General features: G+C 47.0%; 1 protein-coding gene across 2 annotated transcripts in view; it reads right to left on the bottom strand.

The window, feature by feature from the left end:
* CHIC2 (cysteine rich hydrophobic domain 2) overlaps nt 1–27512 on the bottom strand; it is an 81313-nt gene extending 53801 nt beyond the window's left edge. For both annotated transcript variants that reach the window (XM_063920921.1, XM_063920922.1), the window contains exons 1-3: nt 27220–27512; nt 13665–13719; nt 13409–13564 (exon numbers count right to left, since the gene is read on the bottom strand). In XM_063920921.1, the coding sequence (XP_063776991.1) occupies nt 13409–13564; nt 13665–13719; nt 27220–27341 (333 nt within the window). In that variant the 5' untranslated portion in view covers nt 27342–27512. The remainder of the gene's footprint in view (nt 1–13408; nt 13565–13664; nt 13720–27219) is intronic.
* Between the last annotated feature and the right edge of the window lie 280 nt (nt 27513–27792).

Here is a 27792-nt window from a genome sequence, read left to right as displayed (position 1 = left end):
TCACCTCTAATAACCCCCCACCCCTGCAGCACATACATAGCAACCAGCTCACACCTCTCCCCCCGCACACAGTCACCGGCACTCACCTCACCCCATCACATACATAGCAACCAGCTCACACCTCTCCCCATCCCCGCAGCACATACACAGCAACCACATACAGGCACCGGCGCTCACACACGCACCTGCCAGCCGCTGGATCCCCCTGAAATACGGCCATAGCAGAGACGCACCGTCTTCGTGACACTGTTCCAGGGAGCCGCGCCATCATGCCGGGACCCTGTGAAGGCACTGCACGCAACCAGGAGAGGAGCGGTAAGGCTCCACCTCCTCTATTTAAAAGCACAGGCTCACTGATTTGCTGCTGCGGAACGCGTCCTCAGGGACCCTCCCATTTTAGATAAGCGAGTCCCTGGACAGCAGAAGCAGGTAAAATACGCGCTATAGCGCGTTTTTTGCGATCACTGCAAGTATTGCAGACAATCCGCACTTGGGATGGGCGCCCAGCATCCACTACGGACTACGAGAAATAGATTTACCGGTGAGTAAAATCTTATTTTCTCTGACGTCCTAGTGGATGCTGGGAACTCCGTAAGGACCATGGGGATTATACCAAAAGCTCCCAAACGGGCGGGAGAGTGCGGATGACTCTGCAGCACCGAATGAGAGAACTCAAGGTCCTCCTCAGCCAGGGTATCAATTTTGTAGAATTTAGCAAACGTGTTTGCCCCTGACCAAGTTGCAGCTCGGCAAAATTGTAAAGCCGAGACCCCTCGGGCAGCCGCCCAAGATAAGCCCACTTTCCTCGTGGAATGGGCTTTTACCGATTTAGGATGCGGCAATCCAGCCGCAGAATGCTCCAGCTGAATTGTGCTACAAAATTCAGCGAGCAATAGTCTACTTAGAAGCAGGAGCACCTATTTTGTTGGGTGCCTACAGGATAAAAAGCGAGTCAGTTTTCCTGACTCCAGCCGTCCTGGAAATATACATTTTTAAGGCCCTGACTACGTCCAGTAACTTGGAATCTTCCAAGTCCCTATGTAGCCGCAGGCACTACAATAGGTTGGTTCAAGTGAAAAGCTGATACCACCTTAGGGAGAAACTGGGGACGAGTCCTCAATTCTGCCCTATCCATATGGAAAATCAGATAAGGGCTTTTACATGACAAAGCCGCCAATTCTGACACTAACGCCTGGCCGAAGCCAAGGCCAATAACATGACCACTTTCCACGTGAGATATTTCAAATCCACAGTTTTAAGTGGCTCAAACCAATGTGATTTTAAGAAACTCAACACCACGTTGAGATCCCAAGGTGCCACAGGAGGCACAAAAGGGGGCTGAATATGTAGCACTCCCTTTACAAATGTCTGAACTCCAGGCAGTGAAGCCAGTTCTTTCTGGAAGAAAATCGACAGAGCCGAAATCTGGACCTTAATGGAACCCAATTTTAGGCCCATAGTCACCCCTGACTGTAGGAAGTGCAGAAAACGACCCAGCTGAAATTCCTCTGTTGGGGCCTTCCTGGCCTCACACCACGCAACATATTTTCGCCAAATACGGTGATAATGGTTTGCGGTTACTTCTTTCCTGGCTTTTATCAGCGTAGGAATGACTTCTTCCGGAATGCCCTTTTCCTTTAGGATCCGGAATTCAACCGCCATGCCGTCAAACGCAGCCACGGTAAGTCTTGGAACAGACAGGGCCCCTGCTGTAGCAGATCCTGTCTAAGCGGTAGAGGCCATGGGTCCTCTGATATCATTTCTTGAAGTTCTGGGTACCAAGCTCTTCTTGGCCCATCCGGAACCACGAGTATCGTTCTTACTCCTCGTTTTCTTATTATTCTCAGTACCTTTGGTATGAGAGGCAGAGGAGGGAATACATAAACCGACTGGTACACCCACGGTGTCACCAGAGCGTCCACAGCTATTGCCTGAGGGTCCCTTGACCTGGCGCAATATCTAGTTTTTTGTTTAGGCGGGACGCCATCATGTCCACCTGTGGCCTTTCCCAACGGTTTACCAACAGTTGGAAGACTTCTGGATGAAGTCCCCACTCTCCCGGGTGTAGGTCGTGTCTGCTGAGGAAGTCTGCTTCCCAGTTGTCCACTCCCGGAATGAACACTGCTGACAGTGCTAAGACGTGATTTTCCGCCCATCGGAGAATCCTTGTGGCTTCTGCCATCGCCATCCTGCTTCTTGTGCCGCCCTGTCGGTTTACATGGGCGACTGCCGTGATGTTGTCTGATTGGATCAGTACCGGCTGGTTTTGAAGCAGAGGCCTTGCCAGACTTAGGGCATTGTAAATGGCCCTCAGTTCCAGAATATTTATGTGTAGGGACGACTCCTGACTTGACCAAAGTCCTTGGAAATTTCTTCCCTGTGTGACTGCCCCCCAGCCTCGAAGGCTGGCATCCGTGGTTACCAGGACCTAGTCCTGTATGCCGAATCTGCGGCCCTCTTGAAGATGAGCACTCTGCAGCCACCACAGTAGAGATACCCTGGTCCTTGGAGACAGGGTTATCAGCCGATGCATCTGAAGATGCGATCCCGACCACTTGTCCAAGAGGTCCCACTGAAAGGTTCTTGCATGGAACCTGCCGAATGGAATTTTGCTTCGTAAGAAGCTACCATTTTTCCCAGGACTCGTGTGCAGTGATGCACCGATACCTGTTTTGGTTTCAGGAGGTCTCTGACTAGAGATGACAGCTCCTTGGCTTTCTCCTGCGGGAGAAACACTTTTTTCTGTTCTGTGTCCAGAACCATCCCCAGGAACAGTAGGCGTGTGGTAGGAACCAGCTGTGACTTTGGAATGTATAGAATCCAGCCGTGCTGTTGTAGCACTTCCCGAGATAGTGCTACTCCGACCAACAACTGCTCCTTGGACCTCGCCTTTATAAGGAGGTCGTCCAAGTACGGATAATTAAAACTCCCTTTTTTCGAAGGAGTATCATCATTTCTGCCATTACCTTGGTAAAGACCCTCGGTGCCGTGGACAGTCCAAACGGCAGTGTTTGGAATTGGTAATGGCAATCCTGTACCACAAATCTGAGGTACTCCTGGTGAGGATGGTAAATGGGGACATGTAGGTAAGCATCCTTGATGTCCAGGGATACCATGTAATCCCCCTCCTCCAGGCTTGCAATAACCGCCCTGAGCGATTCCATCTTGAACTTGAATTTTTTTATGTATGTGTTCAAGGATTTCAAATTTAAAATGGGTCTCACCGAACCGTCCGGTTTCGGTACCACAAACTGTGTGGAATAGTAACCCCGTCCTTGTTGAAGTAGGGGCACCTTGACTATCACCTGCTGGGAATACAGCTTGTGAATTGCCTCTAGCACAGCCTCCCTGCCTGAGGGAGTTGTCGGCTAGGCAGATGAGGAAACGGCGGGGGGGAGACGCCTCGAATTCCAGCTTGTACCCCTGAGATACTACTTGAAGGATCCAGGGATCCACCTGTGAGCGAGCCCACTGATCGCTGAAATTTTTGAGGCGGCCCCCCACCGTACCTGGCTACGCCTGTGGAGCCCCCGCGTCATGCGGTGGACTCAGAGGAAGCGGGGGAAGAATTTTGATTCTGGGAACTGGCTGACTGGTGCAGCTTTTTCCCTCTTCCCCTGTCTCTGTACAGAAAGGAAGCGCCTTTGACCCGCTTGCTTTTCTGAAGCCGAAAGGACTGTACCTGATAATACAGTGCTTTCTTAGGCTGTGAGGAAACCCGGAGGTAAAAATTTTTCTTCCCAGCTGTTGCTGTGGATACGAGGTCCCAGAGACCATCCCCAAACAATTCCTCACCCTTATAAGGCTCTATGTGCCTTTTAAAGTCAGCATCACCTGTCCAGTGTCGGGTCTCTAATACCCTCCTGACAGAATGGACATTGCATTAATTCTGGATGCCAGCCGGCAAAATATCCCTCTGTGCATCCCTCATATATAAGACGACGTCTTATGTTCGCAAAATAGTATCCCTGTTTGACAGGGTTACAGACCACGCTGCAGCAGCACTATCTGCAGTTCTCAGTCTAGTACCTGAGTGTGTAAATACAGACTTCAGGATAGCCTCCTGCTTTTTATCAGCAGGTACCTTCAAAGTGGCCGTATCCTAAGACGGCAGTGCCACCTTTTTTGACAAACGTGTGAGCGCCTTATCCACCCTAGGGGATATCTCCCAGCGTAACTTATCCTCTGGCGGGAAAGGGTACGCCATCAGTAACTTTTTAGAAATTACCAGTTTCTTATCGGGGGAACCCACGCTTTTTCACACTTCATTCACTCATTTGATGGGGGAACAAAACACTGCCTGCTTTTTCTCCCCAAACATAAAACCCTTTTTTAGTGGTACTTGGGTTAATGTCAGAAATGTGTAACACATTTTTTATTGCCGGGATCATGTAACGGATGTTCCTAGTGGATTGTGTATATGTCTCAACCTCGTCGACACTGGAGTCAGACTCCGTGTCGACATCTGTGTCTGCCATCTGAGGGAGCGGGCGTTTTTGAGCCCCTGATGGCCTTTGAGACGCCTGGGCAGGCGCGGGCTGAGAAGCCGGCTGTCCCATAGCCGTTACGTCATCCAGCCTTTTATGTAAGGACTTGACACTGTCGGTTTATACCTTCCACCTATCCATCCACTCTGGTGTCGACCCCACAGGGGGCGACATCACATTTATCGGCATCTGCTCTGCCATCACATAAGCCTCCTCATCAAACGTGTCGACACAGCCGTACCGACACCGCACACACACACAGGGAATGCTCTGACTGAGGACAGGACCCCACACAGCCCTTTGGGGAGACAGAGAGAGAGTATGCCAGCACACACCAGAGCGCTATATAATTTTGGGATTAACACTATATTGAGTGAATTTTTCCCAATAGCTGTTTGTATATACAATATTGCGCCTAAATTTTGTGCCCCCCCTCTCTTTTTAACCCCTTTGAGCCTGAAAACTACAGGGGAGAGCCTGGGGAGCTGTCTTCCAGCTGCACTGTGAAGAGAAAATGGTGCCAGTGTGCTGAGGGAGAAGCCCCGCCCCTTTTTCAACTGACTTTCTCCCGCTTTTTCTGGAATACTGGCAGGGGTAATTTTACATCTATATAGCCTCTAGGACTATATATGATGTAGATTTGCCAGCCAAGGTGTCATATATTGCCCTCAGGGCGCCCCCCCCAGCGCCCTGCAACCTCAGTGACCGGAGTGTGAAGTGTGCATGAGGAGCAATGGCGCACAGCTGCAGTGCTGTGCGCTACCTTGGTGAAGACCGAAGTCTTCTGCCGCCGATTTTCCGGACCTCTTCTTGCTTCTGGCTCTGTAAGGGGGACGGCGGCGCGGCTCCGGGAACGAACACCAAGGCCAGTTCCATGCGGTCGATCCCTCTGGAGCTAATGGTGTCCAGTAGCCTAAGAACCCCAAGCTAGCTGCAAGCAGGTAGGTTCGCTTCTTCTCCCCTTAGTCCCTCGATGCAGTGAGCCTGTTGCCAGCAGGTCTCACTGTAAAATAAAAAACCTAAAATAAACTTTCTTTCTAGGAGCTCAGGAGAGCCCCTAGTGTGCATCCAGCTCGGCCGGGCACAGAAATCTAACTGAGGTCTGGAGGAGGGTCATAGTGGGAGGAGCCAGTGCACACCAGATAGTACCTAATCTTTCTTTAAGAGTGCCCAGTCTCCTGCGGAGCCCGTCTATTCCCCATGGTCCTTACGGAGTTCCCAGCATCCACTAGGACGTCAGAGAAAATAATAATAATAACTAACAGCAGTAGCCAATTAAGCAGTTGTTACTCTTACCAACTAAACTGCAATGATAGGGTAAACAGCATTTCCACACCAACAATGTTCAGTCTTGGTAATTTCAGCGGAGTGGTCACCTGCTTAATCAGTAGTAAGTGGCTAAACTGCATGAACTATAGAGTTTAAGGAGATGAGTGATTAATTGCTCAATATGGAGATTTTAGGCAGGACATTTTTACGGAAACACAGCACCCGGGAAGTTTCATTTTATACCGTGGTTAATCGCACAAAAACTACCTAAAGTTGCAGTATGTTTCCTGAGCAATTAATCTCATAAGACTTAATTGCAAAGTAAATGGTTCGTTTGGCCCTAGCTTTTGTAGGCGCTGCATTGTTTCACAGCTTCCCATGTATTATCTGTAACTGTGCAGGAGGTAGTGAATATGCATGTAGGGCAAGGAGGACGTACCCCAGTAACCAGTGGGCAAGTCGGAGATCGGGCAACTTGCTAGCCTGCAGTTTAACTTAAAGCAATACCCCAATACAGGTAATAATGTTACACGGGGCAATCCAGTTTTATCCTAAACAGCAGTCAACAAAATATCTGGGATAGGCTTCATTAACTACTGTTGGGGCCACAGTCACCCACTTCTTGATAGCAGACCAGATAGCAAACATGGATGTTAAAATTAAATATTCAAATTACTTTTAACACACGAAGCTGCGCATAGCCTTGAAGAGTGTATCTCAATCCTCCCACAAGGAAAGGTTAAAATAACTACAATGGTTTGCTTTTCAACATGGGTGTTAACATTAGTCAGCAGACCTATGTACTACAACACAGGGTTTTGGCGATGCCAGCCGTACGCACTACACACAGGGTTCTGGTGATGTCAGCCATACGCACTACACACACAGTTCTGGTGATGTCAGCCATACGCACTACACACAGGGTGGCAGATGTATTAACCTGGAGAAGTGATAAAGACACTAGCCAATCATTACGGACTTTAAAAATGACCGTTAGGAGCTGACCAACTGGTGCGTTATCACCTTCCGGTCCCTCTGACAGCAGCGGAGGGAAGTTTTCCTTCCCTGCCGCTGCTAGCACAGTTTATCTGACTGGTCGCATCCTGTGCGACCAGGTCAGATAAAGCACTTGCGATGCGACCATGCCAGGCAAGTGTTTAATTTACTGAAATTTTTAAATATTTTTATTATTTTATTAGTATTTCCTAAATTTACGCATACTAGAGGACATTTGTATACATATTTATAAACTTTAGAGAAGCATGGCAAACGTACATAATTAGGTGAATTCAATCGTTATTGCCGCTTAATCTCCCAATTAAAATGATGGGAGATCGCAGGAGCGATATTCAATTGATGATGTTTATCATGCTGATCGCACCCATTAGTGTCAGGTTTAGCTGTGTAAAGTGCAATCGCAAAAAATAAGAATTTACTTACCGATAATTCTATTTCTCGTAGTCCGTAGTGGATGCTGGGGACTCCGTCAGGACCATGGGGAATAGCGGCTCCGCAGGAGACAGGGCACAAAATTAAAAAGTTTGACCACTAGGTGGTGTGCACTGGCTCCTCCCCCTATGACCCTCCTCCAAGCCTCAGTTAGGATACTGTGCCCGGACGAGCGTACACAATAAGGAAGGATTTTGAATCCCGGGTAAGACTCATACCAGCCACACCAATCACACCGTATAACTTGTGATCTGAACCCAGTTAACAGCATGATAATAGAGGAGCCTCTGAAAAGATGGCTCACAACAATAACAACCCGATTTTTGTAACAATAACTATGTACAAGTATTGCAGACAATCCGCACTTGGGATGGGCGCCCAGCATCCACTACGGACTACGAGAAATAGAATTATCGGTAAGTAAATTCTTATTTTCTCTGACGTCCTAAGTGGATGCTGGGGACTCCGTCAGGACCATGGGGATTATACCAAAGCTCCCAAACGGGCGGGAGAGTGCGGATGACTCTGCAGCACCGAATGAGAGAACTCCAGGTCCTCCTTAGCCAGGGTATCAAATTTGTAGAATTTTACAAACGTGTTCTCCCCTGACCACGTAGCTGCTCGGCAGAGTTGTAATGCCGAGACCCCTCGGGCAGCCGCCCAAGATGAGCCCACCTTCCTTGTGGAGTGGGCATTTACAGATTTTGGCTGTGGCAGGCCTGCCACAGAATGCGCAAGTTGAATTGTGCTACAAATCCAACGAGCAATCGTCTGCTTAGACGCAGGAGCACCCAGCTTGTTGGGTGCATACAGTATAAACAGCGAGTCAGACTTTCTCTGACTCCAGCCGTCCTTGAAATATATATTTTTAAGGCTCTGACAACGTCCAACAACTTGGAGTCCTCCAAGCCGCTAGAAGCCGCAGGCACCACAATAGGTTGGTTCAGGTGAAACGCTGATACCACCTTAGGGAGAAACTGAGGACGCGTCCGCATGGAAAATCAGATATGGGCTTTTGTACGATAAAGCCGCCAATTCGGACACTCTCCTGGCCGAAGCCAGGGCCAGTAGCATGGTCACTTTCCATGTAAGATATTTCAAATCCACCGATTTAAGTGGCTCAAACCAATGGGATTTGAGGAATTCCAAAACTACATTGAGATCCCACGGTGCCACTGGAGGCACAACCGGGGGCTGTATATGTAGTACTCCTTTGACAAAAGTTCGGACTTCAGGAACTGAAGCCAATTCTTTCTGGAAGAAAATCGACAGGGCCGATATTTGTACCTTAATGGACCCCAATTTGAGGCCCATAGACAATCCTGTTTGCAGGAAATGTAGGAATCGACCGAGTTGAAATTCCTCCGTCGGGGCCCTCCTGGCCTCACACCACGCAACATATTTTCTCCAAATGCGGTGATAATGCTGTGCGGTCACTTCCTTCCTGGCTTTAATCAGGCTAGGAATGACTTCTTCCGGAATGCCTTTTTCCTTCAGGATCCGGCGTTCAACCGCCATGCCGTCAAACGCAGCCGCGGTACGTCTTGGAATAGACAAGGACCCTGCTGAAGCAGGTCCCTTCTTAGAGGTAGGGGCCACGGATCTTCCGTGAGCATCTCCTGAAGTTCCGGGTACCAAGTCCTTCTTGGCCAATCCGGAGCCACTAGTATCGTTCTTACTCCCCTTTGCCGTATAATTCTCAGTACCTTGGGTATGAGAGGCAGAGGAGGGAACACATACACTGACCGGAACACCCATGGTGTTACCAGGGCGTCCACAGCTATTGCCTGAGGATCTCTTGACCTGGCGCAATACCTGTCCAGTTTTTTGTTGAGGCGTGACGCCATCATGTCCACCATTGGTTTTTCCCAACGGATCGTAAGCATGTGGAAGACTTCTGGATGAAGTCCCCACTCTCCCGGGTGAAGGTCGTGTCTGCTGAGGAAGTCTGCTTCCCAGTTGTCCACTCCCGGAATGAACACTGCTGACAGTGCTATTACATGATTTTCCGCCCAGCGAAGAATCCTCGCAGCTTCTGCCATTGCCCCCCTGCTTCTTGTGCCGCCCTGTCTGTTTACGTGGGCGACTGCCGTAATGTTGTCCGACTGGATTAACACCGGCTGACCCTGAAGCAGAGGTTTTGCCAGGCTTAGAGCATTGTAGATCGCTCTTAGCTCCAGTATATTTATGTGAAGAGACGTCTCCAGGCTTGACCACACGCCCTGGAAGTTTCTTCCCTGTGTGACTGCTCCCCAGCCTCTCAGACTGGCATCTGTGGTCACCAGGACCCAGTCCTGTATTCCGAATCTGCGGCCCTCTAACAGATGAGCACTCTGCAACCACCACAGAAGAGACACCCTTGTCCTCGGAGACAAGGTTATCCGCTGATGCATCTGCAGATGCGATCCGGACCATTTGTCCAGCAGATCCCACTGACAAATTCGTGCGTGGAATCTGCCGAATGGAATCGCTTCGTAAGAAGCCACCATTTTTCCCAGGACTCTTGTGCAATGATGCACAGACACTTTTCCTGGTTTTAGGAGGTTCCTGACAAGTTCGGATAACTCCCTGGCTTTCTCCTCCGGAAGAAACACCTTTTTCTGAACAGTGTCCAGAATCATCCCTAGGAACAGCAGACGTGTCGTCGGGCTTAGCTGGGATTTTGGAAAATTTAGAATCCACCCGTGCTGTTGCAGCACTACTTGGGTTAGTGCTACACCGGCCTCTAGCTGTTCTCTGGATCTTGCCCTTATCAGGAGATCGTCCAAGTAAGGGATAATTAATACGCCTTTTCTTCGAAGAAGAATCATCATTTCGGCCATTACCTTGGTAAAGACCCGGGTTGCCGTGGACAATCCAAACGGCAGCGTCTGAAACTGATAATGACAGTTTTGTACCACGAACCTGAGGTACCCTTGGTGTGAAGGGCAAATTGGGACATGGAGGTAAGCATCCTTGATGTCCAAGGACACCATAAAGTCCCCTTCTTCCAGATTCGCTATCACTGCTCTGAGTGACTCCATCTTGAACTTGAACCTTTGTATGTACATGTTCAAAGACTTCAGATTTAGAATAGGTCTTACCGAGCCGTCCGGCTTCGGTACCACAAACAGCGTGGAATAATACCCCTTTCCTTGTTGTAGAAGGGGTACCTTGACTATCACCTGCTGAGAATACAGCTTGTGAATGGCTTCCAATACCGTCTCCCTGTCGGAGGGAGACGTTGGTAAAGCAGACTTCAGGAACCGGCGAGGGGGAGACGTCTCGAATTCCAACCTGTAACCCTGAGATACTACCTGCAGGATCCAGGGGTCCACTTGCGAGTGAGCCCACTGCGCGCTGAAATTCTTGAGGCGACCCCCCACCGCACCTGAGTCCGCTTGTAAGGCCCCAGCGTCATGCTGAGGACTTTGCAGAAGCGGGGGAGGGCTTCTGCTCCTGAGTGGGAGCTGCTTGCTGCAGTCTCTTACCCCTTCCTTTGCCTCGGGGCAGATATGAATGCCCTTTTGCCCGCTTGTTCTTATGGGAACGAAAAGGCTGCGGCTGAAAAGACGGTGTCTTTTTCTGCTGGGAGGTGACCTGAGGTAAAAAGGTGGATTTTCCGGCTGTTGCCGTGGCCACCAAGTCCGATAGACCGACCCCAAATAACTCCTCCCCTTTATACGGCAATACTTCCATATGCCGCTTGGAATCCGCATCACCTGACCACTGTCGCGTCCATAAACTTCTTCTGGCAGAGATGGACAGCGCACTTACTCTTGATGCCAGAGTGCAAATATCCCTCTGTGCATCTCGCATATATAGAAATGCATCTTTTAAATGCTCTATAGTCAATAAAATACTGTCCCTATCCAGGGTATCAATATTTTCAGTCAGTGACTCCGACCAAGCCACCCCAGCACTGCACATCCATGCTGATGCGATAGCTGGTCGCAGTATAACACCAGTATGTGTGTATATACTTTTTAGGGTATTTTCCAGCCTCCTATCAGCTGGGTCTTTGAGGGCGGCCGTTTCTGGGGACGGTAACGCCACTTGTTTTGATAAGCGTGTGAGCGCCTTATCTACCGTAGGGGGTGTTTCCCAGCGCGCCCTAACCTCTGGCGGGAAAGGGTATAATGCTAATAACTTCTTTGAAATTAGCAGTTTTTTTTATCGGGGGTAACCCACGCTTCATCACACACTTCATTCAATTCATCTGATTCAGGAAAAACTACAGGTAGTTTTTTCACACCCCACATAATACCCCTTTTTGTGGTACTTGCAGTATCAGAAATATGTAAAACCTCCTTCATTGCCGTGATCATGTAACGAGTGGCCCTACTGGAAAATACGTTTATTTCTTCACCGTCGACACTGGAGTCAGTGTCCGTGTCGGTGTTCGTATCGACCGACTGAGGTAATGGGCGTTTTAAAGCCCCTGACGGTGTCTGAGACGCCTGGACAGGTACTAATTGGTTTGCCGGCCGTCTCATGTCGTCAACCGACTTTTGCAGCGTGGTGACACTATCACGTAATTCCATAAACAAAGCCATCCATTCCGGTGTCGACTCCCTAGGGGGTGACATCACCATTACAGGCAATTGCTCCGCCTCCACACCAACATCGTCCTCATACATGTCGACACACACGTACCGACACACAGCAGACACACAGGGAATGCTCTGATAGAAGACAGGACCCCACTAGCCCTTTGGGGAGACAGAGGGAGAGTTTGCCAGCACACACCCAAGCGCTATAAATATACAGGGACAACCTTAAATAAGTGTGTTCCCCTTATAGCAGCTTAAATATTATGAATATCGCCAATAAGTGCCCCCCCTCTCTGTTTTTACCCTGTTTCTGTAGTGCAGTGCAGGGGAGAGCCTGGGAGCCTTCCTAGCAGCGGAGCTGTGTAGGAAAATGGCGCTGTGTGCTGAGGAGATAGGCCCCGCCCCCTATTTCGGCGGGCTCTTCTCACGGTTTTTCTGACAACCTGGCAGGGGTTAAATACATCCATATAGCCCCAGGGGCTATATGTGATGTATTTTTAGCCAGCATAGGTAGCATAGCCAGCATTGCTGCCCAGGGCGCCCCCCCCAGCGCCCTGCACCCTCAGTGACCGTTGGTGTGAAGTGTGCTGAGAGCAATGGCGCACAGCTGCAGTGCTGTGCGCTACCTTAAGAAGACTGGGAAGTCTTCTGCCGCCGATTTCTGGACCTCTTCTCTCTTCAGCATCTGCAAGGGGGTCGGCGGCGCGGCTCCGGTGACCCATCCAGGCTGTACCTGTGATCGTCCCTCTGGAGCTAGTGTCCAGTAGCCTAAGAAGCCAATCCATCCTGCACGCAGGTGAGTTCACTTCTTCTCCCCTAAGTCCCTCGTTGCAGTGAGCCTGTTGCCAGCAGGACTCACTGAAAATAAAAAACCTAACAAACTTTTTTCTAAGCAGCTCTTTAGGAGAGCCACCTAGATTGCACCCTGCTCGGTCGGGCACAAAAACCTAACTGAGGCTTGGAGGAGGGTCATAGGGGGAGGAGCCAGTGCACACCACCTAGTGGTCAAACTTTTTAATTTTGTGCCCTGTCTCCTGCGGAGCCGCTATTCCCCATGGTCCTGACGGAGTCCCCAGCATCCACTTAGGACGTCAGAGAAATGCCAGTTGGTTGCCATTTTCGGACACTTCTTCCACATTTCTGCTCACCAGTGACTGGGAGCTGCAATGTGTCTCCCCGCAGCTCAGTGCTTCCGAAAGATGCAACAATTGAATTGCTCCATCGGGTGCTATCTAGTGGTGACTGCGGGGAGAAAGAACAGCATTCCCCCTAATATTTGAAAAGGAAACTCCCCCCCCAAAACACGTATTTACATGACACAGTAGAATCATATTCCAACAAGAACAATATGCTCCACGAAACTGAGCAATGTTTAAATTGAACAGAGTCCTGCTCTACAGGGTGGCACGTGCCCAGCACATCCTCTATCCAATGTACCCACTGTTGCTGCCAAAAAGGTGAGGTAGCTGCTATTTGGCAACTAAGAAAAGGTGGATTGTTACTTTGGGGTCAAAGACAGTGAACACCAAGAACATCCAGGTTCTAAAATGAGAGCACAAAGGTAAATCTACTCGCCCAAACTGCACACTGAGGTAGCAAAAACATACAAACTGCTGTTAAACAACATGATCTCCAAACAGCACAAGATACATAAATCATGGAATAACTTACTCTTTTACTGAGACACACAACTGGCCACATGCTGCATCCCAGTGTACAGCAGCAACACAGACACCCACACAGCAGCCAGCGGACATTAATTGGAAGGTTTTTCTTAAGACAACTGTTGACTCTGTTAATGCTGGATTTAAATTCCTCTGGAGCTACCTAGGAGTGAAACAGACATAAAATAAATAACGTACATTACAGAATGATTATAAAAGATCTCTCCTCAATCGCTACACAGTGCCATTCACTGCATACATACTTTGCCAGTTAAAGATGATGGGAACTCTGCTTCAAATTTGTTGCTAAGGCCAAATCTAAAAGAAGGAATAAAAAAAAAAAATATGTTAGATGAGTCATGAGGACATAGAACACATCGTCAGTATGTGTATATAGCATGGGAAGTAAGCCAAGGACACATCATTCATATACAACACTCTGCAAGGTACACAAGTGTTATGTTGTTATACCAAAGTGTTGCATTTGCCAACAAGAAATGTTAAAGGATTCTCTAATTATTTATTAGAATGTGCAATGTAATTATGTACATAAGAACATACTTTCTAGATGCCAGTGTTCAGCAACTTCACGTACTGAAGGTTTGCTGCATACTAAGCAGAGGGACCCTGCAGCATTACGCACCAGTACAGATAGTCTAGAGTCAGGAAAAATGAGAGCGCACCTTCTTTCAAAATTGTGTTTTTAGTAATTTGTGGGGTGAGCGAAAAGTGACTAAAGTGACGTTTTACATAGATATTAAGACAACAGCACTCCGTGGTGGTGATGCAGTAAGTACCAGCCAATCACCTTCTAACTACTGTGTGACAGGCTGTGTTTGAAAAATGACATTAGCTGATTGGTTGGTACTTTATCACTCACATCTGCCCTCATATAAGGTTTTAATAAAAAGGAAGAAAAAAAAAATGTGTTTGTATTTGCATGCACTCCATTTTCCGCTATTTCATTGGCTAGGCAGAAATGGCAGAGTAATTCCTAAATGGAAAGACCAACCATGGAGTGGAATTGAATTGTGTTAAGCGCCAACTGCACGCATAACAGCCAATTAAAGAAGTGCGGACAAGTTTTCCCTCACACATCTATGGGGTACGAGGGCAAACCTACAATGCCGGTAGACATGTGCCGTACTAGAATGGCACATCGCATCAGTGTTGGGGAACTCAATTCCCCCTCATATTTGATTTGTGACTGAAACATCAGTGCCAGAAAAAAAAAAAAAATTGTGTATTATTTTATATTAGAAACACTATAAAGGAAATTTCCATACTTCCATTAATCTGTATTGACAAACTCAACCATGCTCCAGAACCTCTGTAATTTACCAACACAGTGATAACAACTGATTCATATCCACATCTCCGCAAAGTCACTAACACTAGGTACACACTGAGCCATAGGTCCTCCGATCCGCGGCTAGGACCAACCATTCGCTCACACTGGCAAATATCGAGCAGGGTGTATAAACGATACGCGGGTGCCCACCTTCACTAGCGCTAACATCAAGTTTGACGATATTGCTAGCATCCTGTAGTATGCTAATGAAGGACAGAACATGATCAGAACATTGATGCAACCTATTTACAATAAATTCTAAGTTTTTGTGTCACTGTCAATGGTTCCTACAAAGAACAGAATATTTACCATTGCTTGATTGATGTCTAATTTAATTACATTTTCAGGGGGAATTTTAATTATAATGGATGTACAGTAGCCAAGAGGAGACATTTTCTGCCTCCCCCTATGGGGTGTGAGGGAAAGTGAAATGTTAGTGGGGGAAGGGGGGGGGTCAACGTTCCGACTGTTTCTCTGCCACCTCATGCCCATCGTTGCTCATTAATCTCCTATTTCCATCTCCCTTTGAGAACCTACTATTGCCAACTATAAATGTCCCTTTTCAATAAAGAACTAGACTGTCTGCCAGTTATCCATTATTCGCTAATGTAAAAGTATGCAGAAACCATTAGCTGGTGTGAACAGCAAAGATTTTGTTTTCATTACTCTTTTCCACAGAGATGAAATATATTTTGAGAGCACTGTTTGGCTGGAGTTGGTCTGATTTACGTAGTAAAAAGCTGTTAATGCAGCCGCACCAAGAGGAAATATGCAGTGTGAAGAATGTTTCCCTATTAGCGGACTCACTCTTCTGAAACACCTCTAAAATAGAAGTTTGCACAATCTCCTTGTGCATTTTCTTATATCTGGAGATTAGTAATTATTGTAACTTAAAATTCAAACTATTTTATTTATTAACATTTATTTGAATAGCTAGCTTATTACACAGGGTAATCGGGAAAGATAATGTAACAAAACAATGAAACCATAGCAGAAAAAAAAAAAAAAAAAGAGTAAGTGACAGGGTCCCACACGCAGTCTGCCAGCGAAAGGACAAGCCTTAATCGATATAAGAGGTTAACAAGAGATATACAATCTCCAACATAGATATAAAAAAAACAAGATTGAGCTACACAATACAAACATCTTGCGTCCATGTGAATGGTACAAATTCCTTGTTTCACAAAAGGGTAAAAACTATTACATCAGCCAATTTAAACAGGTCTTCCCTCAGTGATCACAGGAAATTAATTTGAGCTTAACAAAATCAGGAGGAATTACATACGCAGAACAATTCAAACAAATGAGGGGACCCAGTTATAAAGATGATTTTATGTAATTGGAAAAAAAAAAGTTATTTACATAACACATACATATTCTGTGGTGCGTCACTGAGATTAATCATTCACATTAGTCCCTGCCTCAGTGGATTTTACAATCTACTCTATGTTCCATATCACATGTACACACTAAGGCTGGTATGCAATTAAACCAGATTATTTTTCTCCCAAAATATAAAAAGGCCTGTGCAATGTTTGACCGGTGGTCATTATCGGGCTATCCAATTAAAGCCCCCTTTTTCAGGCGCTAAATGTCCCGTTTTTGTGCTATAACACATGGAATCCAGGTTAAGTATGAGGCACCCAAAGCCGAATCCCTGATGAGTGCTGGGTATCGGGGCTAACTGAATAGCCCCCGGCGAATCAATTAGCTGTGGTAAATTTTTACAGCTAATTGGATACTGGCATAAGGCTCATTTTTTTGTCAGGAGCCAATTAACCTTTATCTACAAATTATTTAGGGCTCATACATAATAGTTGAGGGGGTAATATTATCATACACACGCCCACTTAACTGGCATGGTCAGATCACATGCGACCGCGCCACCCCATCATGTTCCCCAGTTTTTGACGAGGAAATTCGTTCTGCAGATGTGCATAATAATCAAATATTTTTTTTAGTAATACATTTTAAACTTAATTAAAAATTACTTATGTTTTAAAACAGTTTTATGAACGATTTTGAAGGAAAAATCGTCAGTTAAGTTGTTAAGGACACTTCTTCTTTTATCCAGCTTTTGAAAAAAAATGGCAGCACAGCAAATATAAATACTATACTCAACCTTCCAAGTTCTATGACTTTATGGAAACTTTGACATCAATATTTGTGATTATCAGCAAGTATTTTACATAAGGTAACTAGTAGTTACGTTTCTAAATATTATAAATTGGGGAATAAGAATAAGAAAGTAGGGATCTCCTATAAATATAACACAATCGTTGGAAAGTGGCAGTGTACAATCGTGCAATACTACACTGCAATATGTCACTGCTAAATCTACCTTAAATTAGTAAATGACAGGATGGCTAATTTGCTGCAATGGATAAACAGAATAATTGCACATAGACTATGGATTTCTGCCTTAAAAGGGCAATAGATCTAGGTGTCTATTTATGAAGCAGTGAAACCACTTTCTCTGGGTTATCATCCCTTTTCCAGATCTCCAGTGTTACCTCTTTTCTTACATTTTACTGACAGTCCCATGGGTCACTTTACAGACAACTAAGGGGCCTGATTCATTAAGGATAGCAAATGCAAAGCTGCTGCATCTGCAGTCCATAGCAATGCAAATGCAGGAGGCGGCGCATACCACCTTCTCCCTGCATTTGAGATGCGATCTGGTCTCACCACTCCTGGAAAATGGAGGCGACACACCATTTTCCCGAACGCCAGTTACCCCTGTCCCTCCCCGCAAACCCCTCTTCCTGTAAATCACAGTGTATTTCTCATAGAAAGGTGAATGCATGATGAGTATATATTTAGTGTTCACTCTAGGCTGTTTTAGCAGGGCGCCGCGCCCTGCCCGTTTTTTAGCAGGCAAAACCCGCCCTGCCCCTTTTGCGGCGCCCTGCTAGAACAGCCGCCCGCTTCCAGCCCTCCCGGCGTGTATAGATGCCGTGCGCATGCGCGCGGCATCCATTCACGCATTGGGAGTGAGCTGGGGGAAGCCCAGCACCGACGGAGGTGCTGGGCACGCCCCCAACAGTGACGTCGCCGGCCACAGACGCTCTCTATAGTAGCGTCTGTGGGCCGCACCGCTCCCTAAAATGACGTAGGCATGGCCGCGCCCCCGTTTCGGACGCATGCGCGCACATATGCCCCCGGAGTCCGGCGCCATGCCCCTTTTCACTCCTAGAGTAAACACTATATATTGCTGAAGTGTGTAAAAGCACGCATCTCACTGTATTAAGGTGAGTTTTGTCGTTGATCATTGGATGTAAAAAGTGGCGCCAACTACTATTGATGAGGCTTCTTTGTTCTTTCACCCTGTTGAAGATTTTTGAAGTTTCCTGAGGAATTCCACAAAAAGAAAAAAGGAACATTCTGTGTATTTCATACTAACGGCGCTTATGCACCACCCACACTGTATATTTTGGGTTGTTTGAGGACTGGCGCACCGAAGTGTTTGGACCAAGCAGCAGATAGAGTGCGCAAGTTATTCCATTTTTGCATATTCTCTGCTAGGAACTGGACTACAGGCAATGAAAGTCTGACACCTCCCCCTTATTTCAGGTAATGGAGGGAAAATCTGGTCACATGTAAATTAAAACCACTGTGGCAAGCACAGATATCGCCCTTCAATTGTACTCAACATGTGTGTGGGAAACTAAGATTAGACACGAGGCTCCAAAACTGCACTGCTGTTAAATGTTTGGTTTGCTCTCAGACTGCCACTGAGAAACATGGAAACATAACATCTAGAACCTCCATTAGCTATATGGGAGGCACTGTTGGTGATGGAACCATAACCAAACGCACAGCAATTATTTTTTTTTGCATGCTAATATTCCTGTGTCAGAAACTAAATATGGACTGAACTATCCTTCAACGACACTAGCCACTTGCCTAATATGGCAGCACATTGATTAGCGTGGTCACAAATGATGCGATCTGACATGGTCGGAAACACTGCAACCAATCAGAAACACAGAGTAGGCGGCTGCCGGAAGATAATCTTCTAGCATCCACCAATCACAGAGAGGTGCTTCTACATTCATGCACCCTCCCCCCGTGTCTGATGTGCTAGTAATCAGTCAACATGGCAGGAAGCATCACTCGTGAAATGTAAACACCCCCTCAGTGCACCAGTGTATACCTGGCAGCTGCTCATCTGAGCAGCCGCTGGGAAAAACAAAGTTGCGCTGGTTGTGATTTTCTGATATTTTGTGTTCCAATATTTCGGTCAACACTGTTTAGAGAAAATGAAAAAAAAATCATTGATATTTTGCAAATGTTAATTTTTTTATTTTTTTTTATATATATATATATATAATTTTAGAGAAGTTTTAAATAGATGTTCTTGACCTAATTTAATTATTAAAAAATTGCAAGTTAAGTGGCTAACAGTATGTAAGCTCTCAAGTGCCCTTTATTCACTTTTTCAAGCCCTAGCACTACCTACGCCATCAGCACTCATTGGGAGGAATTCAATTGTTATGGGTGTCTAAAATTCCTGTCTAAAACAGGACTGTTTAGATGCCCAAACAATTGTCAGGATTCAATTTATGTTTGAGCGCCCATGCATATAGCGCCCAAATAGACAGGGTTTAGCCACATAAAATGGCTAAACCTGTCTAAAGTCCTGCTTTGAGCATCCAAACAACTTAGCACACATTTCTCCTCAGAGGCTGCAAGAAGAAATGTCGTCCTCAAAGCTACCGGGCGTCTAAATGGAGCAACAACTGAATTGCTCCGTTTTGCACCCCCTAGTGGTAGCCACTGGGAAAAACAATTGAATTCCCCCCCATTGTTTCTGGTCTCCAAGTCTCGTTCAGCATCTCTCATATTGTGGGCTTGATTCAGAGTTAAACGCAGATACATCAATATCTGTGATAACCAGCAAGTATTTTACATAAGTTAACTAGTAATTTATAAATAATTTAGGAATAATAAGAAAGTAGGCATCTAATATAACAAGATCATTGGAAAGTGACAGTGTACAACTGTTTGATACTACACTGCAACATGTCACTGCTATATCTACCTCAAGTTAGTAAATGACAGGAAAATGGCAAATTTGCTGCAATGGATTACAGCATAATTGCACATAGATCATACATGTTCAGTGCTGAGATATAGACCAGAGTGTACTAGAAGCACCAGAGCAGAGAGCGACACCCCAGGCAGAAAAGAGGAACTGCATGGGTTGTGACAGGTGCAGGGTGTTAGAATGAAGACTAGATTATGGATTCTGCCTTAAATGGGCAACAGATCTAGAGGTCAATTTTTGGCACTGTTCAAGACAAAGCAGAAATAAGGATCTCAGCTCACCTGTGGGGCTGTTACGAGCAGCAATGAAGTCAATCAGATCTCCACGTGCAGCTAAATGGATGTAACAGGGTGGCAATGGGGCGTTTGCACTTCGCATAAGTGTACAGTGGACATGTAGATAGATTGAAGCCTACACAGTGGGAAGTGTAGGTAAAAATCTATCAAATTATGGTGGATCTCTTGTACCCAGAGAGCAGACACAAATAGGTGCAGAGAGGAATTATGGCACCTCTGACACAAGCAGATATAGAGGGACAGTACTGACAAAGATCTAGTGAATGCAGAGCTGTACTTCAGTCACAGAGTTACCACCACTTGGAGGATACAGAATCCTCCAAATTTAATAATGTTAAAGCGCAACAGAATTTGCTGCGCTATATAAGAAACTATTAAATAGTGTTAGTTAAATTTGGATAGATATAATATATATATATATATATATATATATATATATATATATATATATATTTTAAAAAAATAAGAATTTACTTACCGATAATTCTATTTCTCGTAGTCCGTAGTGGATGCTGGGAACTCCGTAAGGACCATGGGGAATAGCGGCTCCGCAGGAGACAGGGCACATCTAAAGAAAGCTTTAGGATCACCTGGTGTGCACTGGCTCCTCCCCCTATGACCCTCCTCCAAGCCTCAGTTTGGATACTGTGCCCGGACGAGCGTACACAATAAGGAAGGATTTTGAATCCCGGGTAAGACTCATACCAGCCACACCAATCACACTGTACAACTTGTGATCTGAACCCAGTTAACAGCATGATAATAGAGAAGCCTCTATAACAGATGGCTCACTACAACAATAACCCGAATTTTTTGGTAACAATAATTATGTACCAGTATTGCAGACAATCCGCACTTGGGATGGGCGCCCAGCATCCACTACGGACTACGAGAAATAGAATTATCGGTAAGTAAATTCTTATTTTCTCCGACGTCCTAGTGGATGCTGGGAACTCCGTAAGGACCATGGGGATTATACCAAAGCTCCCAAACGGGCGGGAGAGTGCGGATGACTCTGCAGCACCGAATGAGAGAACTCCAGGTCCTCCTCAGCCAGGGTATCAAATTTGTAGAATTTTACAAACGTATTTGCTCCTGACCAAGTAACTGCTCGGCAAAGTTGTAAAGCCGAGACCCCTCGGGCAGCTGCCCAAGATGAGCCCACCTTCCTTGTGGAGTGGGCATTTTAAGATTTTTGGCTGTGGCAGGCCTGCCACAGAATGTGCAAGCTGAATTGTACTACAAATCCAACGAGCAATCGTCTGCTTAGAAGCAGGAGCACCCAGTTTGTTGGGTGCATACAGGATAAACAGCGAGTCAGATTTTCTGACTCCAGCCGTCCTGGAAACATATTTACAGGGCCCTGACCACGTCAAGCAACTTGGAATCCTCCAAGTCCTTAGTAGCCGCAGGTACCACAATAGGTTGCTTCATGTGAAATGCAGAAACCACCTTAGGTAGAAATTGAGGACAAGTCCTCAATTCTGCCCTGTCAGAATGAAATATTAAATAAGGGCTTTTATATGATAAAGCCGCCAATTCTGACACACGCCTGGCTGAAGCCAGGGCTAACAGCATCGTCACCTTCCATGTGAGATATTTTAAGTCCACAGTGGTGAGTGGTTCAAACCAATGTGACTTTAGGAAACTCAACACAACATTGAGATCCCAAGGTGCCACTGGAGGCACAAAAGGAGGCTGTATATGCAGTACCCCTTTTACAAATGTCTGAACTTCAGGCACTGAAGCCAGTTCCTTTTGGAAGAAAATCGACAGGGCCGAAAATTGAACCTTAATGGACCCTAATTTTAGGCCCATAGACAGTCCTGTTTGCAGGAAATGGAGGAAACGACCCAGTTGAAATTCCTCTGTAGGGGCCTTCTTGGCCTCCCACCACGCAACATATTTTCGCCAAATGCGGTGATAATGTTTTGCGGTTACGTCCTTCCTGGCCTTGACCAGGGTAGGGATGACTTCATCTGGAATGCCTTTTTCCTTCAGGATCCGGCGTTCAACCACCAAGCCGTCAAACGCAGCCGCGGTAAGTCTTGGAACAAACAAGGCCCCTGCTGGAGCAGGTCCTTTCTTAGAGGTAGAGGCCACGGTTCGTCCGTGAGCATCTCTTGAAGTTCCGGATACCAAGTTCTTCTTGGCCAATCCGGAGCCACGAGTATCGTTCTTACTCCCCTTTGCCGTATAATTCTCAGTACTTTTGGTATGAGAGGCAGAGGAGGGAACACATACACTGACTGGAACACCCACGGTGTTACCAGAGCGTCCACAGCTATTGCCTGAGGGTCTCTTGACCTGGCGCAATACCTGTCCAGTTTTTTGTTGAGGCGGGACACCATCATATCCACCTTTGGTTTTTCCCAACGGTTCACAATCATGTGGAAGACTTCTGGATGAAGTCCCCACTCTCCCGGGTGTAGATCGTGTCTGCTGAGGAAGTCTGCTTCCCAGTTGTCCACTCCCGGAATGAACACTGCTGACAGTGCTATCACATGATCTTCCGCCCAGCGAAGAATCCTTGCAGCTTCTGCCATTGCCCCCCTGCTTCCCGTGCCGCCCTGTCTGTTTACGTGGGCGACTGACGTGATGTTGTCCGATTGGATCAATACCGCCTGACCCTGAAGCAGGGGTTTCGCTTGACTTAGGGCATTGTAAATGGCCCTTAGTTCCAGAATGTTTATATGAAGAGATGTCTCCAGGCTTGACCATAAGCCCTGGAAATTCCTTCCCTGTGTGACTGCTCCCCAGCCTCGCAGGCTGGCATCCGTGGCCACCAGGACCCAGTCCCGAATGCCGAATCTGCGGCCCTCTAGAAGATGAGCACTCTGCAACCACCACAGGAGGGATACCCTTGTCCCCGGTGACAGGGTTATCCGCTGAAGCATCTGAAGATGCGACCCGGACCATTTTTCCAGTAGGTTCCACTGGAAAGTCTTGCGTGGAATCTGCCGAATGGGATTGCTTCGTAGGAAGCCACCATTTTTACCCAGAACCCTTGTGCATTGATGCACTGAGACTTGGTTCGGTTTTAGGAGGTTCCTGACTAGCTCGGATAACTCCCTGGCTTTCTCCTCCGGGAGAAACACCTTCTTTCTGGACTGTGTCCAGGATCATCCCTAGGAACAGAAGACAAGTCGTCGGAACCAGCTGCGATTTTGGAATATTGAGAATCCAATCGTGCTGCCGCAACACTACCTGAGATAGTGCTACACCGACTTCCAAGTGTTCCCTGGATCTTACCCTTATCAGGGAATCGTCCAAGTAAGGGATAACTAAAATTTCCTTCCTTCGAAGGGATATCATTTCGGCCATTACCTTGGTAAAGACCCGGGGTGCCGTGGACCATCCCTACGGCAGCGTCCGAACTGATAGAGACAGTTCTGTACCATAACCTGAAATACCCTTGGTGAGAAGGGTAAATTTTGACATGAAGGTAAGCATCCTTGATGTCCCGAGACATCATGTAGTCCCCTTCATCCAGGTTTGCAATCACTGCTCTGAGTGACTCAATTTTGAATTTGAACCTCTGTATGCAAGTGTTCAAAGATTTTAGATTTTAAAATCGGTCTCACCGAGCCGTCTGGCTTCGGTACCACAATAGTGTGGAATAATACCCCGTTCCCTGTTGCAGGAGGGGTATCTTGATTATCACCTGCTGGGAATACAGCTTGTGAATGGTTTCCAAAACTGCCTCCCTGTCAGCGGGAGACGTCGGTAAAACAGACCTTTGGAAACGGCGAGGGGGATACGTCTCGAATTCCAATTTGTACCCCTGAAATATTACCTGAAGGATCCAGGGGTCTACTTGCGAGTGAGCCCACTGCGCACTGAAATTCATTGAGAACGGGACCCCACCGTGCCTGAACTTGTAAAGCCCTAGCGTCATACTGAGGGCTTGGCAGAGGCGGAAAAGAGTTTCTGTTCCTTGGAACTGGCTGATCTCTGCAGCCATTTTCCTCTCCCTCTGTCACGAGCAGAAAAGAGGAACCCTTTTGTCCGCTTGCCAACCAGGACTGCGCCTGATAATACGGCGTCTTATTTTGAGAGGCGACCTGGGGTACATCCCCTTTTTTGTTAAGGCAATACTTCCAAATGCCGTTTGGAATCCGCATCACCTGACCACTTTACTGGTATAATTGGACAACGCACTTATACTTGATGCCAGTCGGCAAATATTCCGCTGTGCATCATGCATATATAGAAATGCATCTTTTAATTGCTCTATAGGCAATAATATACTGTCCTTATCTAGGATATCAAATTTCCAGTCAGGGAATCCGACCACGCCAACCCAGCACTGCACATCCAGGCTGAGGCGATTGCTGGTCGCAGTATAACACCAGTATGTGTGTAATTACATTTTAGGATACCCTCCTGCTTTCTATCAGCAGGATCCCTAAGGGCGGCCATCTCCAGAGAGGGTAGAGCCCTTGTTCTTACAAGCGTGTGAGCGCCTTATCCCCCCTAGGGGGTGTTTCCCAACGCACCCTAACCTCTGGCGGGAAAAGGTATACTGCCAATAACTTTTTAGAAATTATCAATTGTTATCGGGGGGAAACCCACGCATCATCACACACCTCATTTTATTTCTCAGATTCAGGAAAACTACAGGAAGTTTTTCCTCACCAAACATAATACCCCTTTTTTTGGTGGTATTTATATTATCAGAAGAGTGTAAACTTTTTCCATTGCCTCAATCATGCAATGTGTGGCCCTATTGGAAATCACGGTTGTCTCTTCACCGTCGACACAGGAGTCAGTATCCATGTCGGCGTCTGTATCTGAGGTAACGGGCGCTTTAGAGCCCCTGTATGAGACGTCTGGACATGCACAAGCTGAGTAGCCGGCTGTCTCATGTCAACCACTGTCTTTTATACAAAGCTGACACTGTCACGCAATTTCAACAGTACATCCACTCAGGTGTCGACCCCCCAGGGGGTGACAACACTATTACAGACACTCTACTCCGTCTCCTCATCATTTTTCTCCTCATACATGTCGACACAAACGTACCGACACACAGCACACACACAGGGAATGCTCTGATAGAGGACAGGACCCCACTAGCCCTTTGGGGAGACAGAGGGAGAGTTTGCCAGCACACACCAGAGCGCTATATATATATACAGGGATAACCTTATATAAGTGTTTTTCACTTTATAGCTGCTGTATTGTTTATACTGCGCCTAATTTGTGCCCCCCTCTCTTTTTTAACCCCTTTCTGTAGTGTAGTGACTGCAGGGGAGAGCCAGGGAGCTTCCCTCCAACTGAGCTGTGAGGGAAAATGGCGCCAGTGTGCTGAGGAGATAGGCTCCGCCCCTTTCTCGGCGTCCTTATCATCCGTTTTCTTGTATGTTTTGGCAGGGGTTAAATGCATCCATATAGCCCAGGAGTTATATGTGATGCATTTATTTTAGCCATAAAAGGTTTTCTATCGATTTATTGCGTCTCAGGGCGCTGCCCCCCCAGCGCCCTGCACCCTCAGTGACCGGAGTGTGAAGTGTGCTGAGAGCAATGGCGCACAGCTGCGGTGCTGTGCGCCTACCTTTATCTGAAGACAGGAAAGTCTTCTGCCGCCGATTTTTCCGGACCTCTTCGCTCTTCTGGCTCTGTAAGGGGGCCGGCGGCGCGGCTCCGGTGACCCATCCAGGCTGAACCTGTGATCGTCCCTCTGGAGCTAATGTCCAGTAGCCTAAGAAGCCCAATCCACTCTGCACGCAGGTGAGTTTGCTTCTTCTCCCCTTAGTCCCTCGATGCAGTGAGCCTGTTGCCAGCAGGTCTCACTGAAAATAATAAACCTAAACTAAAACTTTCACAAAGAGCTCAGGAGAGCCCCTAGTGTGCACCCTTCTCGTCGGGCACAGAAAATCTAACTGAGGCTTGGAGGAGGGTCATAGGGGGAGGAGCCAGTGCACACCAGGTGATCCTAAAGCTTTCTTTAGATGTGCCCTGTCTCCTGCAGAGCCGCTATTCCCCATGGTCCTTACGGAGTTCCCAGCATCCACTAGGACGTCAGAGAAATATTTAAGTAGATAAGTAGGATAATACAAACAGTGCACAAAGTAAAAATCATCAACATGACCAGACACATTTATCAGCAATTTCCAGATCTGGTGTTTATACCTTAAGGGCCCTACACACTGGTAAATATTTACGAATGATATGGACGACATAGTTCAAAAACAAACTATATATCGATCATTCAGTGTGGAGGCACTGCGTCCCCGCAGTCGCTCATCGTTGGTCTATCGCGGTTTATCATTGCAAGCCAATTTGGATGATAATGATGTTTGCAATGTCAAATTGTTCACACAGCTTGTATGGGAGTTTCTTCACTCCCTGATGTCACCCGGCCCCGTATCCCTGCATGTTAATATGGATGAGATTGTCCATATTGGCTTGTATGTATAAATGAGCCAGCACCAACAATGAACGTGCATCATTGGTACCTACACACTGAGCGATATGAACGATATCTCGTTCATTAATGCGAGATCGTTCATATCGCTCAGTGTAATCGGCAAGTGTGTAGGGCCCTTTACTTAGCAATATCCCCACCAACTGGCTCTTGGGATAGCATTGAGATCCTCCCACCCAGGCGATGGGTTGAAGTAGATGTTAGAACCAAGTGAGCTAATAGACCTCTAATGTCAGGGGGAGGAGCTAGGCCGGCGGGATAGTTCTTTCACTATCCACGCCTACTACTACTCCATTTAGTAACCCGATGGCGAGAGAAGCTGAGCAAGCCACCAAGCCGGCGAGGTTACATTTCAGGGTACCATGTTCTGGCCTTGCTCCTCCTCCTGGTGACATCAGAGGTCCTTTACCCAATTAGGTTTAATCCATAACAGATGGGGTAAAGCAACCATTCCCCCACTCCCTGGGCATGCATGGCAACCCCTACTTCGGGCATTGGCCATGTTTAGTGACCTCCATGCCAAACCCATTGGCATAGCAGTAAGGCACATTGCAGAGCCCCATCTAACAGCAACAGACTGATTTCTTCTCCCTACTGCACGGATAAGCCGTTCTCCATAACACACGCTATCCTCTGCCGCCTCCAGGTGTAGCTCCAGTTCCCTCGTCCCCGATGTCCCCTGAAGCCTTACACTGTGACATGCCCACATCCCCGCACTACCACCGGGTCCGGCGCGTATTTCAGGAGCTGCTCTTCCAGCGCCCGCTCCTCGTCCTCTTCCTCCTCTTCGTAAATCTCATCAAAGTCCGCCATTCCGGTGCTTCTGCCAAGCTGGGCGCGCAGCGGCGACCACCAATGCCGCCGCTGCCCAGTGCCGTTACCAGGAAGCTAAGGCCGCCATAGCCTGCCTCTGCGTCACGACGTGGCCACATCCGCTACGACGTCACCCGACTTACGTGACGCACCGTGCTTCACCAGCTTTGGTTGGGGTTTTTTTTATTGTAGGTTTTCTTAACTTTATTGTTACATAGGATTCCACAGAGGTTCTATAGAGAGCTGCAATAGGATCATGCCCATTCAGCTTTTCTTAAAGTGAAATGTAATTTCAACGAAAGGAAATCCTGTGTCCTGTTTAACTGTGACAGATATAAAAATCTATTATATATTCCATATACTTTATTATGTTAAAATACTTAAGAGGGTATTTAAGAAAGCTGTATATACTTAATTTCCCCGGTATCAGAAACTGGAAAGTGGTGCTGCT

This window comes from Pseudophryne corroboree, chromosome 1, assembly GCF_028390025.1.
Source record: "Pseudophryne corroboree isolate aPseCor3 chromosome 1, aPseCor3.hap2, whole genome shotgun sequence".
NCBI classification, from domain to species: domain Eukaryota; kingdom Metazoa; phylum Chordata; class Amphibia; order Anura; family Myobatrachidae; genus Pseudophryne; species Pseudophryne corroboree.
The sequence above is the reverse complement of the archived record's forward strand: the minus strand, read 5'-3'. Positions and strand labels throughout refer to the sequence as shown.